Genomic DNA, 17,942 nt, shown 5'->3' with positions numbered 1-17,942 from the left:
GGAATGGACAGAAATTGCCTTCCAGAAATGGTTGGATCAATCACAGCTCCACCAACAATGTACCAGTGAGCCGTGTGCCTGGCTTTCCGTCAACCCAATGATCTCGACTATTCCCATTGTTAGTCATCTTTTCCAATTTGCTGGGTGTCTGGAGCCTTCTTTCATAACTGCAAATGGTTTATAATTCCTTGGAATAGTTTGCTTATATCCTTTGCCCACTCATTGGATGGGGAACGGCTTTAGTTCTTAGATAATTGTTTACAGCATCATTTAGAGTTCATGTGACTTGCCTACCTGGCTACTATGGAAAGATGTTTTGCAAGACTATACAAGTTTAATTGATATCAAATTGCTTGCCTTCTCAAAGAGAAGAGAGGTGAAGAGAGAATTCGGGGTTCAAAATTTTTAAAAACAAACGTTAAAAAATGTTAAAACGTGTTAAAAAGATGAAAAAAAGAAAAGATTACCATTTTATTAAAGGGATGCACTACAAAGATTTCCCCCCAGTCAGTCTCTTCCCTTCTTATTCTCAATGCATTCATTTTGTGCAGGGAGAAGCTTTTCAATTCCACATAAATGGAATTATTTTATCTCTTCTGAATTCATTCCCTGTTCGTAGCTGTGAATAGCATGTGATCGGTTTCTCTTCTAAGGTTTAAAAAAATGATTCAGAATTGATAAAGCACATTAAATGGGTCACAGCTAAATGCCAATCCTGGGAGGCCTCCATTAGCCGCCTCTCCCTCCATTCAGACGCTCGGCTGGCTGTGGATCCCCCTCTCCTACGGCTAATCTCGGCATCTTCTCCCAAGCGTAGCGGGAAAAGCTGCCCACACTTTGTGTCAGAAATCCTAACCTAGAGTCTCGCCCTCCGCTCCGAGGGCCCACTCTGCGAGCAGCCGTCCTGGCGCCGGAGATGGTGCCAGCGGGCCGCCCTGTAGCTCGCAGCTCAGGGGACGAGCCAGAAGAGGGGGTTTCTGGGTTCCATCCCCGACCTCTCCGGGAGCCCGGGACGTGGCTGCGGACAAGATGGTGGCCAGGAAGCTCTCCGAGGGAGGCAGCCGGACTAAGGGTCTCCCTTCCCCAAACTACGCATTTCCCTTTGGGGAGAAAGGAAGCTTGACGGAGAATGTCAGGGTCCAGAGGGAAAGCCCTGAGACGAGGCGCCCCAGCCCGGTTCTGGCCCAGGTTCTGCCCCACCACAGCACCTTGCATGAACTTGTTCCCTGAAATTCAGCAAGCTCCAAGTCCAGGCGAAGGACTGGCGCGGCCTGAGCCCGCCTCATGAGGCCGGACGCTCCAGGAGGCTCAGGGCAGGCCTGGGCCAGAGGAAAGGGGGGCCGGGTGTGGCCAGGGAAATGGGCCCGAGCAAAGGCAAACCCGGGCCCGGAGGGCGACAGGAGGGCCTTCCGGGAATCGAGGCGGGCCGCAGCGAGGAGGGGATGGCGCCCGACTTTCCATTCACACCCAGAGGACGAAACCCCCCAGTGGGCATGGCTGGCCCCGCGGGCAGCCGGGACCGAGTCCTTAACCCCCAAACACCAGCCCTGGGCCCCCCGCTGGCCGCTCATCTCCAGCCCCCTCACGTGTGCTGCTTGCGGTGACGAAGGATCTCGGTGGGCGTGAGCAGCAGGTCCTTCTGGCAGAGCTCACAGCGGTAGGGCCGCTGCAGGGCTGACGTCTGGCGGCTGGATTCGGCCTCCTCGTCGCTGACCTCTGGGAAGGGAAGGGGGGGTGAGGGTGGGTCCGAAGCGGCTTCGGGGGGCCCCTCCAGCTCCCGGGCACTCACCGGGGGCGGCCTGGCAGCTGTTCTCGTGGCACATCCGCTCCAGGGGGGTGAAGGGCAGGTACAGCGAACAGCGGGGGCAGCTCCAGAACGTGCGCAGGCAGTCGCTGTACAAGTCTGTGTCGCTCTGGGGGACGCCGGCCCGAGTTTCTCAGGTTTGGCCGATGGTCCCCGAAGACTCTCCCCACGATCCCCCCGGCTGTGGCCGCCCCCCCCAGGCCCCTGGCAAGGGGAGCACCGGAGCGTGTCCGGCCCCGGGCCCACCCGCCCGCAGGATGCCGGCCCCGCGTCCGGCACTCACCGTGAGGCAGTTATAGGTAAGGAAGCTGGAGACGGTGTAGCCGCCCTTGGTGTGGTCGGGGCTCATGGCTGCACCCCCAAACACAGCTGAGAGCTGGGGGGCCGCTAAGACGGTCTGGGGCCCCACGTACAGGTTCTGAGCCTCCAGAGCGGTCAGCCTGTGGACGCTGTAGAACACCTGAGGGAGAGGAGAGGGGGACGGGGTGACCTTCCCCGGCACAGACCGCAGCCTGCGCGGGGCGCCCCCAACCCCGCCTGCGGCCCCCGAATCACTAGCCACAACGTGGGCTCCATCCCAGCCGGGCTGAGCACGGAGAACAGACGGGAGGTGCCAAGCACATGGCTGAGGCCACCTGGAAGAGAGAACTGGGCCGCAGAGGCCGGCCTGGACCGCCTGCTCCGACCACCACGCCGGAGGCAGCGCCCTCGGCCTGGGCCCCCCAGGCTCGCCCTCCCCATCCCCAGGAGCCGCTTCCCCCTCCTGTGGGCGGACCTCGGATCTCACGAAGTCCAGCAGGTCCCGGCCCAGGGCCGCTGCCGCCTTCCTCTCGGCCTTGAGGGCCACGGCCTCCCTCTCCTCGCCGTGCGGCCGGGCCTGGCGGGCCAGCTGCCGGTCCAGGGCCTCTTCCCAGCGGGCCCGGAGGCGCAGGGCCGTGGCCAGGAGCTGCGTGGCCCTCTCGCCGCTCTCCAGCCGGAGCTCCAGCCAGCCGTCCGCCACCAGGCGGGAGCAGTCGCCGTTTGTGTCCAGGCTTCGGCTGAAGAGCAGGACGGCCTGGCACCGGGAGGACAGAGAAGGGAAGGGTGAGAGGCCGGCCGGCCGCCGGCGCCTGCCGCTCCTCCTTCCTGTGGAAGGTCCCAAAGGCCACCCTCGGGCTGTCCGCACGGGCAGGGCCCGGGCCAAAGGCGGAGGCTGGCGCCGAGTCCCGAGCACAGCCTCGCTCGGAGAAGCCCTCCTGAGTCCGGCGCGCCTGCCCAGACCCGCACTGACCCCGGAGAGAGGCCGGGCCGGCCGCGCTGGCTCACCTGCAGGGCCGGGAGGCGCACGCAGCTCACCAGGTAGGGCTTGTTGGTCTCCAGGAGAGAGACGAAGGCCAGCAGCTGGTGCCGGCTGCTCAGGCCGTCCTTGTGATCTGAAAGGGGCCGCGGCTTAGGCCTGGGGAGGGCCCAGGGCAAGGGGCAGGCCTCCCCCCGGGGCCCAAAGACGGCGGGCCTGGAGTCGGGAAGTCCCGGGCTCGGATCCCTCTTCAGACCTCCCCGGGGGTCCTCCCTGCCTCCCTGCAGGGCCCAGCACAGCGGGGGTGCCTCTGGGTCCCAGGCTCCCCCGCCTCTCCCCTCCAGGGCTGACGCCCCCCGGCCCCCCCACCTCTGCCCTTCTCCCGGGCCTCCGTCTGGCCTCCCTGGAGCAGGTCGGGATTGCTGGCGAAGACCGAGGTCGGGTGGAGCACGGCCCCCTGCTTGCTCTGCGTGTGGAAGAACTGGAGAGCACAGAAGACTCAGGCCCGGGCCGGGGAGCGCTGCCGGGGAGGCCGGGGGTGAAGCCTGGAATGTGCCCCCCTCCCCCCCCCCCCGGCTCCTCAAGCCAGACTGGAAGGAAAGCGAGGCTGGTGCACGGAGGCCGCCCGGGGAGGGGGGCCCACAGATGGGCACAGATACCTGGTCCGAGTCCTTGCGGCAGCCGTTGAACGGGTCCGGGGTGGCCAGCTGGGGGTAGAGGCCTCGGCCCAGCACGAGCTTCAGCAGGGCCAGCTGGTCCCGGGACAGGTCCTGGGCGGAGCTGGCGGCGGCCTGAAGCTGGCCCATGTCGTGTCGGAGCTTGAACTTGACATCCTGGGAGGGAGACGGAGGCGGCTCCTGAGGGAGGCGGCCTGGGCCGGCAATGGCGTCACAGCCGGGGAGCCGGCGGGAACCCCGGGGGGCGCCGCCTCTGCTGGGGGAAGGGTGGAGGCAAGGAGGACCCTCCTTTCGAGGCAGCCCACCTGGATGTCCACAGGCCGGGCGTCCTCCCCGGCCCGGGCCGCCGCGTCGTCGTCGCTGGACGAGCCGCCCTCCGGGGCCTCGAGCCGCAGGACCTTCCGCTTGCGGCCTTCGCCCTCCTCGTGCTCCCGCTTCAGCTGGTACAGCTCCCGGCGCCGGCGGTGCTGCTGCTGGCGGCTGTAGCTGTCCATGGCGGCCGGCCTGGCCTCCACCAGCAGCCCGTGCTCCTGCAGCAGCCCCTGCCCCAAGAAAGGCCGCAGGGTCCTGAGGCGGGAGGCCGGGCACACCCAGACCAGCCCCCGGTGCCAGGGCGGGCCCTGCCCGTGCCGAGGAGGCTCCTCGGGCCTCGGGGGCAGGCCGCGGCCTCTTGTCTGCGCACCCCCTCAGGTCTCTGCCAGGTCCCTTGCCCCAGGGCCGCCGACTCCCCCCTCGGCCCCAGGGCTGCTGACCCCTCGAGCCCTTCCTCCACGAGGCCTCCGCTCGGCCACCCTCTCTGGTGGCGTGGGGATGGCCGGCCCTGAACTTCGCACCTTGAACTGCCGGCGCAGGTTGGCGATCTCATAGAGGCGATGCTCCTCGAGGCCCCGGCGGCGGCACCACTTCCTGGAGTTGGCGCCGCGCTCTGACTTCACCTGGCAAGGAAGGAGCACAGAACCCGTCAGGCTCGTCCTCGGCCTCCTGCCCGAGCGTGGAAGCCCCGACTCCGAGGGGGCAGAGCACAGGCCTGACCACACATCGGAGGTGGCGTCTAGGCTAACTCCACCCTGAAGGTGGGCTGCCCCGGAAGGAGGGTCAGCCCAGATCAGCCTCTTCCCCCGCCACCCCGGTGCCGCCCTGGGCCAGGCAGAACAAGGCCAAGGCCCTCGGACATGCACAGAGGACCGTCCTGTCCCCCCATCCTCCGTCCTTCGGGCTAACCTCTCCTGGTTCCTTCCCTACCCTGGTGGTCCCGCTGGGACATTCAGAACTGGCCCGGGTAGAAGGTAAGCAGGGCAGCCCCAGGGGGCATCGCCCACCCTGACTTCCCTGCCTGGGCTCTCTATACCCCCATTTCTCCCGGCATTGCCCAGGTCAGGCGTCCAGTCCCTGTCCCTAGTCTGGTCCAAGGGAGCCCCCCGCCTTGAGAAGCCCACCTGACCAGGGGCTCACCTGCACCCAGGCATTGAAGGCATTGAGCAGGGTGAAGGGGTCCCCGTGGTCACTCTCCAGGGGCTTCCGGGCTGTTCCGTGGTCCAGGTTGCTCTGAGCACTTCGCACAAAGGGGGACTGGACGCTCAGGGCCGCTGCCATGGTCAGCACAGGCTCCACCAGGTCAAAGAGGCAACCCAGGATCAAGATCTTCCCTGGAAAGAACAGGAATGCCGTGGGATTGGGGGCTCCCGGGGGGAGGGGAGAGCTTTTTTCCTTCAAATCTCCACGACTCTCCAAACTGAAGAAGTGGAGGAAGGGGCGTCCCTGGGAGGGGCTCCCCACCTTCTCCCCATGGCAGTCTTTCCAGCCTGGCCCTCCTTCCCTGCTGGGTCTTGAGCTCTCAGGACCCTCGGCCACTGCCTCACCCCTGAGGCCCCCCAGCATACCCTCCCAGCCTCCCTGGGGGTTCCGGGAGGGTGAGGGCCGGCTCGTTAATTATCTGATTGGGGGCCAGCCCTGAGATTTTATCACCAAAGAAACCGTCTGCCAACACTGATGGCACAGAGAGTGGCCGGGGGCCCCGGGGAGCCGTGACCCCAGGTCTTTGTGAGTCCAGCCTGCCTGCCCACCCCAGTCAGGCTGACTCCCCCAAGTCGTCCCTCTCCCTCCCCTGCCTTCTGGTTCTCCTCCTGGCTCTCTGGCCTCTCCTCTGCCTCCACTGCTGGGTCCTCTTCCAGATCATGCCCTCTAACCACTGGGGTCCCCCAGGCTCTGGCCAGGACCCCCTTCTCTTCTCCCTCCACTACGGCCCTTGGTGACCCCCTCAGCTCCCCTGGCCGCCTCTCTGCTGATCTACTCATCTCCAGCCACCTTTTAGATATCTCCACTCAGTATGCCCCATACTGACCTCATCACCCTTCCCCCAGCCTTCCTCATTACTGGAGGGCAACCCCACGCTCCCCGGTCTGCAGACTCCCGAGCCAGGGTCGCCCCGGCCTCCTTGCTCCCCCTCACATCCACACTGTTGCCAAGGCCTGCGTATGCGGCCTTTGTAACCTCTCCCGAGTACACCCCCCTCCCTCCTGGCACTGTCCGTTCCTCCGGACAGCTGCTCCGGACGTAGGTGAGGCCTCTTGTCTCCCTCTGAGGGCGTGGGCTGGCTTCTGCCTCTTTCTGGATCCACTGTGCCTGGCATGCAGTAGGCACATAATGCTTGCAGACTGACTGATGGAGCTTCCAAGAGGCCTTCTTCCACCCCTACCCTGCCGTGATGTGAGCAGTCCAGGCTTCCTCCATTTCCCAGAGGGTGACCTGCGTCTCAGAGGTGCCCAAAGTGGCCAAGGTGAGGGCGTGCTGGAGCTGGCATTTAGGCCTGGCGTTCAAAGCTGGGTCGAGCAGTCTAAACCCCGGGCTCTCTCCCCAGTACCAAGGATGCCCTCGAAGAATCTTCAGCCTGAGCCTCGCCCAAAGCTGGGGCTGAAACTCCTCTCCTCTGCCCCATCCTGCTTGTCTCTCTGCCCCAGCATTCCCTTCTCCGGCACAGAACTCTGACGCGTGCCAGAGCGCGTCCTTACCTATGACCACGTCCACAGGCAGCTCAGACAGCAGGGTCCCTATGGGCGTGAGGTTCTCCGAGGCGTCCAGGGCACCTTGGTCCCGCAGGTAGACGATGGCTGTTTCCAGGCTGGCAGCAGGCGGAGGCTCAATGAAGGGGAAGTTTCGGGGGTCCCCTAGCCCCATACTCTTCATCTAAATCACAGAACAGACTCAGCAGGAGACCTTTCGAGCCTTAGCCCAGAGAGGGCAAGGACCTTGCCCAAGTCACAGTGTATGGTCAAACCTAAATCTCCCACCACAGCCATGATATAAGGCTGCTTCTGGAAGGAGACACCCCCAAAGAGAAAAGGAGGGGCACCAAAGGGGCATGGCCAGTGTGTCCTTAATGATCCTTCAAGCCCTGCCAGGCCCTAGAGGGAACCCCTGGGGGTAGGGAGGTCCTGGAAGGGGACCAAGGATGCCTGCTGGCAGTGGTCTGGGCCAGTCCCAGGGACAGGCCTACCTTTGGAGGTTTGGGGCTAGGCATCTGCCTACGAGGAAGGGGCTAAGACACCTACTGGCCATTTGCCTCTGCTTAGGAATCCCGGGGAGCCATGGGCAAAAAGTATGTCGGGAGTCCCTCACAGGACCATGTGCTCTGGGGGAGCTCCCCAAACTAGGCACCATCTCCCACTCCCATGCCTGGGAGAGTGTGGACACCCCCAAAAGACTGGCTAGCTGGGTAAGACCAGGAGCCAGCCCAGTGGACAGGGAACAAGCCAGGCAGCCATCTGCGAAGAAATCTGGACCCAGGTGAGGCTGCCAGCCTCTTCTCTGAGAGTGTGACTAACGACCCACCATGTCTGCTCCTGTGACGCTCAGGGACAAAGAAGAAGTACCAGGGGCGTGGGGGGGTCTGAGTGCGGACCACCCCGAACAGAGGAAGGTCCCGCCCCTAAGAAGAGACTGCTATGGAAGGGGGAACTGTCAATGTGTGCTTCTATGCGGCACACGGGCATACACTGAAAAATTCATTGTACGAAACCCGAGTATAAAGACGTCTTTTACTGCCAAAGTCTGCTCTATGTTTTCTTTTTCCTTCTAAACCCTCACCTTCCGTCTCAGAAATCAATACTGTTGGCTCCAAGGCAGAGGGAGGCAACTGGGGGGTAAGTGACTTGCCCAGTATCACACGGCTAGGAAGTGTCTGAAGTCACATTTGAACCCAGGACCGCCCATCTCCAGGCCTGGAGTTCTTTCCACTGAGCTATTTACAAAGTTTTTTTTTTTTCATTTCCAATGTTTCAGGAATTTTCCTGAACACCAAGAGTGCAGCGATGGCAAGATGACTGACTCTAAAGACCCACTTACAGGCTCCCCACAGGTACTACCAGAGTCATTCTCTATTTGGACCAGCAGTCACATCCCCCACCCCTTCAGGCTCTCTAATACTGGCCCGATTAGTTTCCTTGTTTGTCCCCACTCCGAGCATCCACACACACTCCTCCTCTGCACCCCCTCTCAGAACCCCCAAACTCCCTTCAAGGCCCAGCTCAGGTCGCAAGATCAAGAATTTGTAGCTGAAAGGGTGTTAGAGGCCAGGAGGAAACTGAAGCAGGCAGAGGGGAAATGACTTGTCCAGGGTCACACAGACAGGATCTGATCTCAGTTCCTCCTCTGCTATGCAATAAAAGGCCTTTCCTCATCCCTACACTTGGCAGAGCCTCCCTCAGCTCCCCAAAACGGTGCTATACTTCCACTGTGCACATTTTATACTCAGTTTATCTGAGGTGCTTTACCAAATGCCCAGGTAATAGGAAGGTCAAGGAGTACATTTGTTTCCATTTTACTGATGAGAAAACTGAGGCTGAGCAAGGTGAGAGGAAGAGACCTGCCTAGCTAGGGCCATGCAGCAAGGCCATGACACAGAAATGAGAACCCAGGACTTCTCTCCACGCCCTCTCCTCTGCCCAGGAAGAGTCCTGGCCTCCTACCTACCTGCAGTACCAAAGCATCCAGGGCCACCCTCTGGATCTCTGGGACAGGGTAGGGGGCAAAGTCATCATAGTCAGACTCTGCATAGAGACGATAGCACACCCCGGGCCCCGTGCGGCCAGCTCGGCCCTTCCTCTGCTCAGCGCTGGCCCGACTGATCCAGAACTCCTGCAGCCTCTGTAGCTTGGCCTTGGGGTCAAAGCTCATCTCCTTCACTTTACCTGGAGGGCAGAGGAGAACATATCAACCCATCTGCTGAAGCCACAGAACCCACGGGACCATGACTATGTGCCCAGCTCTAGACTTAGTGCCGTGGAGAGGAGTAGACGAGATGGTCTCTAAGCGCCCACCCAGTTCTCATCATCTGATCTACTCCTTCACTGGGGGGCCTCAGACCCTTCCTCCCTTGGCTTCAATTTCCCCATTTATAAAATGAAGGGATATCTGAGGTCCCCTCAAGCCCTGAAGGTCTATCTTTATGCTGACTTGTAAGTGCTGCCAAACTTTAAAGAAAGGAGAGGTCAGTGTTGTGGACTGGAAATGGTCAAGAAGGGCTTCCTGGAGATGATGGGGCTTAAGCCATGGCTTGGAGGACAGGGCAGCTGGAGAGAGCAAGGAGAAAGGCTTTGCCTGGGCCAGGCCTGCAGGACCACAGGACAGAGCCCTGCAGAAGGAGCTCAGGTCCTGGGGGAAGGGACCTGGGTTTGGCTTCCAGCTCTTCTAGATCCTTCCAAGTTTTTAAAAAGTTAGCATGCTCACCGCTTCTTATGGCACAAGAGTATTCCATCACAATCATATGCCATAATTTGTTCAGCTATTCTCCAATTGATGGGCATCCCTCAGTTTCCAATTCTTTGCCATCACAAAGAGAGCTGCTAAAAATATTCTGGAATATAATGGATTCTTTTCCTCTTTCCCTGATGCTCTTGGGAAACAAAACCAGCATTGACACTGCTGGGTCTAAGCTTTACAGTTTTACAACTCTCCGGGTACAATTCCAAACAACTCACCAAAATGGTTGGATTGGTTCCCGGATCCACCAACACTGCATTCATGTCCCCATTTTTCCACATCCCCTCCAACGTTCAGCACTTTGCCCGTTTATCATTTTAGCCCATCTGATGGATGTGAGGTCATATCTCAGAACTGTTTTGGTTTGCATTTCTCTGACCAGTAGTGAATTAGAGGATTTTTTTTTTCATATGCCTATATATGGCTTTGATTTCTTCATCTGAGAATTATCTCTTCGTATCTTTTGCCCATTTATCATTTGGGAGATGGCTCTTATTCTTATAAACTTGACAAAGTTCTTTATATATGAGACCTCTATCCGAGAGGTTATCTATAAAATTCTGCCCTCTTCCCCCCCCCCCCAACTTTCTGCTTTCCTTCTAAACTTGCCTACATTTGTCTTCTCTGTACAAAACCTTTTCAAGTTAACGAACTCAAAATTATCCATTTTACATTTCACCATGTTTTTCATCTCTTGCTGACTCATAAATATCTCCCCTACCCATAAATCTGATAGGTAATATGTTCCCTGTTCTTCTAATGTACTTATATCTCTTTTAATGTCTAGATCATGTATCCATTTTGATCTCATGGAAAGCTGTAAGATACTGGTCTATACCTGGTTTCTGCCAAACTAGCTTCTAGTTGTCCCAGCAATTTTTACCAAATAGTGATTTCTTATCACCAAAACCTGAATCTACTTTTTTTGTCAAATATAAGGTTCTTATAAACTTTTACCGCTGTTTGTTGTACATTTGCTCTGTTCCACCAATCTAACTTTCTATTTCTAGCCAGTACCATAGTTTTAATAATTACTGCTTTATAATACAATTTAAAATCTGGTACTGCTAGACCGCCTTCCTTTATGGTTTTTTTTTAAATGAATTCTTTTGATATTCTTGATCTTTTGTTCTTACAAATGAATTTTATTATTTCTTCTAACTCGATAAAATAAGTTTTTGGTAATCTAATTAAGATGGCATTCAATAAGTAAACTAGTTTAGGTAAGACTGTCATTTTAATTGTATTGGTTCTGCCCATCCATGAACAATTAATATTTCTCCAATTATTTAGATTTGACTTTATTTGTGTAAAAAGTGTTTTATAATTATATTCTTGTAGTTCATGGGTTTGATTTTGTATACTCCAAAATATTTCATTCTATCTGTGATTATTTTTAGAGGAATATTTGTTTCTATCTCTTCTTGAAGGACTTCATTAGTGATAGATAGACATATGATGATTTATGTGGGTTTATTTTCTATCCTGCTACTTTGCTAAAATTATTGATAGTTTCAATTAACTTTTTAGTTGAATTTCTAGGATTTTCCACATGGATCATCATGCCATCTGCAAACAGAGATAGTTTTATTTCCTTTTTGCCCATTTTGAATCCTTCCATTTCTTTCTCCTCTTTTGCTACTGCTAGCCATCTCTAATATTATCTTAAATAATACTGGTGATAATGGGCATCCTTGTTTCACTCCTGATCTTACTGGAAGGCTTCTAGCTTCTTCCCATTACAGAATATTCTAGCTAATAGTTTTAGGTAGATGTTTCGATTCATTTTAAGAAAAATCCATTCATCCCTATGCTTTCCAGTGATTTTAATAGGAATGAGTGTTGTATGTTGTCAAAGGCTTTTTCTGCATCTATTGATATCAATGGTTTTTATTTCGTTATTGATATTATTAATCATGTTGATAGTTTTCCGTATGTCAAACCATCCCTGCATTGCTGGGATTTATAGCAGGCTCAGTTTCGTTGCAATGTAGTATCTTTGTGATGTATTGTTGTAGTCTTCCAGCTAGTATTTTAGTTAGGATCTTTGCATCCACATTCATTAATGAGATTGCTCTATAATTAATTTTCTTTCTCCATTTAGTTCTCTTCTTGGTTTAGGTGTCAGTACCATATTTGTCTCATAAGAGGAATTTGGTAAAACTCCTTTACCTTTTACTTCAAATAATTTATTTAATCCTGAAATTAATTGATCCTTAACTGTTTGGTAGAATTCACTTATAAATCCATCTGACCCTGATGCTTTTTTCTTAGGAAGTTCATTTGTGGCTTGTTCAATTTCTCTGTCTAAAATGGGTTTATTTAGATGTTCTATTTCTTGCTCTAATTTTCTGGGCAGTTTATTTTTTGTGAGTGTTCTTCCACTTCTCTTCCATTGTTAAATGTGTTTTCATGTAACTGAGCAAAATCACTCCTAGTAATTACTTTAATTCCATCTTCACTGGTGGTATATTCGCCCTTTTCATGTTAAATGCTAGTGACTTGGTTTTCTTTTCTCTTTTTTATCTGATTAATCAATGGCTAATCAATTTTGTTCATTTTTCCTAAAACCAGCTCTTAGTCATATTAATTCAATGGTTTTCTTACATCAGTTTAATTGATCTCACCTTTAACTTTTAGGATTCCTAATTTGGTGTTTAGTTAGGGATTTTTTATTTGTCCTTTTTCTAGTTTTTTTTTTTTAAAACCCTCACCTCCCGTCTTGGAGTCAATACTGTGTATTGGCTCCAAGGCAGAAGAGTGGTAAGGGTGGGCAATGGGGGCCAAGTGACTTTCCCAGGGTCACACAGCTAGGCAATGTCTGAGGCTTGAGATTTGAACCCAGGACCTCCCGTCTCTAGGCCTGGCTCTCAAACCACTGAGCTACCCAGCTGCCCCCTTTTTTCTAGTTTAAAAAAATTTTTAATTTCCACCTGTATGACTTGAGGCAATTAGCTAATTCAAGTCAATAAGCTGGCAAACACAGAATGCCAGGGGCACAAAGACAAAAGCAAACAGCCTCTCCTCTCATTGGTACAGAAGAGGGCTGGATGGGCTAGCCTCTGAAGTCCCTCCAGCTCTGGGCCTCAGCTTCCTCCTCTGGAAGATAAAGGAGTTTGTTCAGATGACCTCTGAGGCCCCCTCCAGACTCTATCTCCATCTATGACATGGGCTGGGGGCGGGGATTCAGAGGAGGGGGGGAAAGTGCTCACAGGAAGGGGCAAGGCCTGCACTTGTTCCTACTGCTGACATTCTGGAGTTCTGTGCATCTCTGTAGTGGGCTGGCCTCTGCCTCTGAGAAATCTCTTCTTCCCAGGCTTCCCTCTGCCAGGTTGGAGGGACACAAGACTCTGAACATCATAGAAAGAGAAGGGAAGAGGGAAGGCTCTCACCAGAATCCAGCACAAATCGGACACCATCGATGGTCACTGAGGTTTCTGCGATGTTGGTAGACAGGATACATTTTCGTACCCCAGGAGGAGCCACATCAAATACCTGGGAGGCACAAAAGAGGGTGAAAGAAGAATTAGTGTTCCCAGCCTTAGGGCCCAGGGTGGCCTCCACTGGGGGAAGGGAGGGATGAGAAGAAGGAGGAAGGGGCGATCTTCACAGAGTTGGTCCAAGGTGGGGCTGATTATCCAATCCTAGGACAGTTCTAGCACTGCCATACTTGGCCCCCTGGGTCTATCTCCCCTGTTCAGAATTCCCCCTAACTGAAATGCAACAGAGATACAGAGAGATGGGAAGAGACAGACAGACAGACAGACAGAGACACAGAGACAGAGAGAGGGAGAGGCAAAGGAAGAGCATGGGGGCAGGGAGAGAGAGGGAGACAAAGGAGAAGTGGGGGGGAGGGAGGAAAAGAGGGAGCATCTTTGACTTGGAGTCACATGTGCCCACCCCTCCCCCCTAAGTCTGTCACCTTGTCCTGGTCCGTGATGGAGAGGGCACTGTGCAGGGGCAGCACCACCCAGCGTTTGGTGTGGGCAGCGTATGGCTGGAAGGCCTCAAGCACCGCACTGATCTCAGCCATGCCACTGAGGAACACCAGCAGGTCACCCCGCTCCTCCGGCGGGTACTTGTGGTCAATGGCCTGCAGCACCCGCAAGAATGGCCTTGGGTCCAACTTCTCCGACTTGGACGTTGGCGCTTCCTCCTTTGGTACCGGCTGGTAGATGACCTGCAGGGAGAAAACAGGCCTCGTCACATCCTCAGCAGCAGCCTCTGGGGCTCGGTGAGCACGAGGTGGGCAGCAGTGCAGGGCTCTCGAGTCTAACCCCCTCGTTCTACAGATTTCCTGGCTCACAGCTCTTCTCTGCAATGAGAGCTCTGCTGTGGCAGTGTGAGTGGTCCGAGCTCCCCTGCCCGAGCACAGCCAGGCCAAGGGGCCCCCCGACTCCGAAGCCAGGCTCCCCACAACACGAGGCCTCTCCAATGCTTATCACTGCTCCACAGTGTTCAAGGACACTAAGGCTCCTGGCCAAAGGAGCTGCCTGACCAAATCGCAGAGACTTTGGGGCAGATCAGAGCCGAGTCCAAGTCCCCTGAGCCCCCGGGAGTTGAGACTACCAAAGGGACGAATCCCACAGGGCCAGCCCTCAACGCCTCGCCATTTGGGACTCTGCACTGTGCACTCTGAGGCATCGGAATTATGGGAAACAGAAAAGGAAGGGGCCTTAGAAACCCCTCCTCATTTTACACAAGAGGAATCAAAGGCAGAGCGTGGTGGAAGGGTCTGGTGGAGGGCCTGCCCACACCTGGTTCCCTCCTTGGGGATGGAGCCTCTAGCTTGGGGAAGGGCTACCCGGGAGAGTGATGGGCAAGAAATGAGCCTGAGGGCCACCCTGGGGAGGGGAGACAGGACCAGGCCCTCAGCTGGGCAGGAGCAGGGCCAGCACCGCCTGGGGAGGCACTGACCGTGATGGGGAACAGCCTCCCGGGCACCTGCACCACTGGCGCGTGGCCGAAATAGCCGGAGAAGAGGCTGATGTTGATGGTGGCCGACATGAGGATGAGCTTGAGGTCTGGGCGGGCGGGCAGCAGGCGTCGCAGGACACCCAGCAGGAAGTCGCTGTGGAGGTGGCGCTCGTGGACCTCATCCACTATGAGCACCTGATACTGGGGCAGGCCTGGCTCCCGCTGGATCTGCCGCAGCAGGAGGCCCTCCGTCAGGAACACGATCTTAGTGGCCGGAGAACGCGTGCTCTCAAAGCGGATCTGGTAGCCCACCTGGACAAAGGCAGACGATGGAAGGAGGGACCCCCAGCCCATGCCCCTGGGCCACACAGAGGAAGATGCTTGTCCGGGTCCTGAGGCGTTGGCCAAGCGGGCCTCATCTCTGAATCCCCAGGCCTTGGCTGACTGCCCTCGTCCCCAACAACGAGTCCCAAGGCCTGGCAGCTCTCCCTGCCCAACGGCCCTCGCGTGTGCCCCCTCCTCTCCCTGAGATTGTTGTCCCTGGGCTCAGGCTCCTCTTCTGGCCTGGCTCTGACCTTCTCTCTGCTCGGCCCTGCTCGGGGGCCTCGGCGGTCCTCAGCATCCACACCCTGCACCCAAGTCTGGCCCCATCTCCTCCAGCCAAACTAGTTTCTTCCTGGCCATCTAGTGACCTCATTTGGACACCCCCCCTTCACTGGACACGCTGGGCTGAAGGGCCTCAGAGCCACCTACCCAAGCAGGAACCCTCTGGGCCATCCCCACCTCTGCGTGAGACGGGGAAACCCCTTCCCTGCCACAGCCGGACACCCAGCCAGGCTGACCACGTGTTCTGGCTCATCCCGTCCCCAGTCACTGGCCGGAGCCTGGTGCCTCTGCTCCTACCAGAGTGGCCTAGTAAGAATGGCCCGGATGGTGGCCCAAGAAGGCCGGGCTTCACTAGTTACTACTACCAGTAACAGCATCGTACTGGGCTTTGCCTGTGAACCACTAGCATGCATTCTCATTCAGTCCTCACAACCACCCGGGGAGGTAACTGCTGTCATCCCCATCTTACAAAAACATGAATTAAGCACCTACTATGTGCCTGGCACTGGGCTGTGTGCCGGGGATCCAAGAAAAGCAGAAATAAAGAGTCCCTACCTTCAAGGAGCTCCGAATCTAATGGGGGGGGGGGGCATGCGACAGATAATCAAAGCAAGCGCTAAACAGAATAAAGAGGAGACAATGAACAGAGGGAAGGCTTCCTGGAAGAGAAGGGATTTTAGCTGGGATTGGAAGGTAGTCAGGGTGTCCAGAATTGGAGTGGGGGGAGTGCTCCAGACAGGGGGAAAAGCCAGCCTCACCAGAGCCACAGAGCTAGGAAGTAGGATTTGAATTCAGGGCGCCTGAGTGCAGGCTCCCAGCTGCCCATGTGTAGTAGGAGGATAACAAGCTGATATCCGGGGTCAGTGACCCAACTCTGATCCCCAGTTTTCTCTCTCTGCATCAGCACCACTACACAGAGACATGCGGCTCCCCTCACAATGGCCCTAGGAAGTGCCAGTACATTTAACCCCATTTTTTTAAAACCCTGACCTTCCGTCTTAGAGTCAATGCTGTGTATTGGCTCCTAGGTGGAAGAGTGGTAAGGGCGGGCAATGAGGGTTAAGTGACTTGCCCAGGGTCACACAGCTGGGAAGTGTCTGAGGTCAGATTTGAACCTGGGACCTCCCGTCTCGAGGCCTGGCTCTCCATCCACTGAGCTACCCAGCTGCCCCCCATTTAGCCCCATTTTACAGGTGAGCAAAGGAAGACTTGGAGGAGGGAGCACGCCTTTCTAGGGTTCAGAGCCAGCCCGTCCTGACCTTGGCTCTCCTGCGGTGGCCCCTGTCTCACCGCCCAGCTCGCTGGCTGTCCCTGTCACCCTGGCCCACTTACCTGGGATCCATACTGGCTGAGGCTCTCAAAGCTAACACGCTTGGCGAGGGAGATGCATGCGATTCTCCGGGGCTGGGTGCAGGCCACGTGGCTGAAGCCGGCAGCCAGCAGGTACTGGGGCACCTGTGTGGACTTGCCACAGCCTGTGTCCCCAGCCACAACCACCACCTGGTGTCCCTGGAGGGCCTGCAGCAGGTGCCGCCCATATCGGGCCATGGGCAGGGCTGCCCGCTCCCGCTGCAGCTTAGCCAGCTTCCCAAAAGCCTGCTTCTGCCCAAAGTCCAGGTAGTGCAGGACAGCCCGGCGGAACTCTGCCAGCCGGTCGTGGGGCAGCTGGCTGCGGCTCCCTCTGAGTTCAGTGACTGGCTCTCCCTTGCTGCTCAGCAAGGCCAGGTTGATGCGGTAGCGCGGGTCGTAGGTGGCAGGGAGGTCGGCCAGGGCCGTGCATCTGGGTCCCTGTGGGGCCCCAGCCTCGGGTGGCCTCTTGGCCTCTGAGCTTGCCTTAGACCTCTGGAAGGTCTGCAGGCGTTCGAAAAAGGCCCAGAACTTGCGGCAGTCCTCTGAACCCCGGCGGATGACATCCTGGTCCCCAAAGAAAATCTCCTCCAGTTGGCTCCGAGTCTCTGGACAGCCCCAGTCCCACTGTCTGGAGCTCTTGGGCTCCCGGCAGCCCCTGCCCTCTGACCGTTTGGATGAGGACATGGCTCCCGTCCCATGTGCCCTGGGCTCTGGTGGTCCTATTGGCCTCGGGAGCAGGCTACCAGCCCACTGACCTCATTCCCTCTGGGGCCCAGGACCCGAGAGAAGGCAGAGAAGCGAGCACCAGGCTTGAGTCAGACCAGCCTCCCGGGTCAGCAGAGATGAGCTGGGAGTGGTGCCTGCCCCCTCCTTTCACCCATAGGGGCAGTCTGTGTCTTCTCTGCAGGACAGCAGGATGTTGGGATCTCTCCTCAGGGATGGTGACCGACTGTAGGGAACTGGCCACAGCTGAATGCCTGCAGGGATAAAAAGTAATCTTAAAAGTCAGAACACACCAGAGCCAGCAAAGACCACAGCAAGGGATCCATGGAACAGAACAGTAGAATGAATGAACTGAATGAATATTTCTTTTATCAACTTATCAGTTTAAGGCACAAGAGCCCCATGTCTACAGTTGTCTCCCAGGGTCACTGGGAGGAAGGGGAGGTCCCAAAGATGCTGAAGCCATGAAATGGAGTAAATTTACAACTTCAGAGTCTACAAAGGCGGCTAGTACTGGAGGCAGACATTTGAAGTCGGATTCCCCAACTTCAGAATCTTGAAAATCAATCCTCTCAGAGACCTCAGTCTCTCCATCTACAAAAGCGAAGGAATAAGTCCAGCCCTGCCTCCTAAGAAGTGCTGTCATGTTCTCCAGTTATTATAAGAGGCCCGAAACAAGAGGGGAAATGCCCTCCTCCAAGGAACTCCTCACCCAGGTCTTCAGAGGAGACGAGACCCGCGGGACCTCAGAGTCAGAAGAGAAGCCATCTAAGCCAACTCCGGCCTTTCAAGGAATTCCCTCTACAAAATTCCTGGACATGATTGCACAGCC

The 17,942-nt window shown here is 56.1% G+C and overlaps 1 protein-coding gene across 1 annotated transcript; it reads right to left on the bottom strand.

Moving 5' to 3' along the window:
* Nucleotides 1-458: 458 nt before the first annotated feature.
* DHX34 (DExH-box helicase 34) lies at nucleotides 459-17,071 on the bottom strand. The gene is made up of 16 exons (XM_044671111.1): nucleotides 16,370-17,071; nucleotides 14,432-14,743; nucleotides 13,437-13,694; nucleotides 12,907-13,009; nucleotides 8,726-8,943; nucleotides 6,766-6,940; nucleotides 5,210-5,403; nucleotides 4,591-4,692; nucleotides 4,063-4,299; nucleotides 3,740-3,913; nucleotides 3,450-3,561; nucleotides 3,110-3,216; nucleotides 2,580-2,858; nucleotides 2,088-2,264; nucleotides 1,776-1,913; nucleotides 459-1,714 (listed from the first exon to the last, which is right to left on the bottom strand). The coding sequence occupies exons 1-16, from the start codon at nucleotides 17,069-17,071 to the stop codon at nucleotides 1,583-1,585; spliced, it is 3,420 nt and encodes a 1,139-aa protein (XP_044527046.1). The 3' UTR covers nucleotides 459-1,582.
* Between the last annotated feature and the right edge of the window lie 871 nt (nucleotides 17,072-17,942).

The sequence above is a fragment of the Gracilinanus agilis genome, chromosome 3, assembly GCF_016433145.1.
Source record: "Gracilinanus agilis isolate LMUSP501 chromosome 3, AgileGrace, whole genome shotgun sequence".
Classification (NCBI taxonomy): Eukaryota; Metazoa; Chordata; class Mammalia; order Didelphimorphia; family Didelphidae; genus Gracilinanus; species Gracilinanus agilis.
Note: the sequence above shows the minus strand (reverse complement) of the source record. Positions and strands in the feature narration are given on the sequence as shown.

Coding starts and splice junctions, on each gene's coding strand:
- DHX34 (XM_044671111.1), bottom strand. CDS start 17,071: ATGTCCTCATCCAAACGGTCAGAGGGCAGGGGCTGCCGGGAGCCCAAG. Junction 4,300..4,590: donor ACCTGCGCCGGCAGTTCAAG/GTGCGAAGTTCA, acceptor TTCTTGGGGCAG/GGGCTGCTGCAGGAGCACGG. Junction 2,859..3,109: donor TGCGCCTCCCGGCCCTGCAG/GTGAGCCAGCGC, acceptor TCCCGGTGCCAG/GCCGTCCTGCTCTTCAGCCG.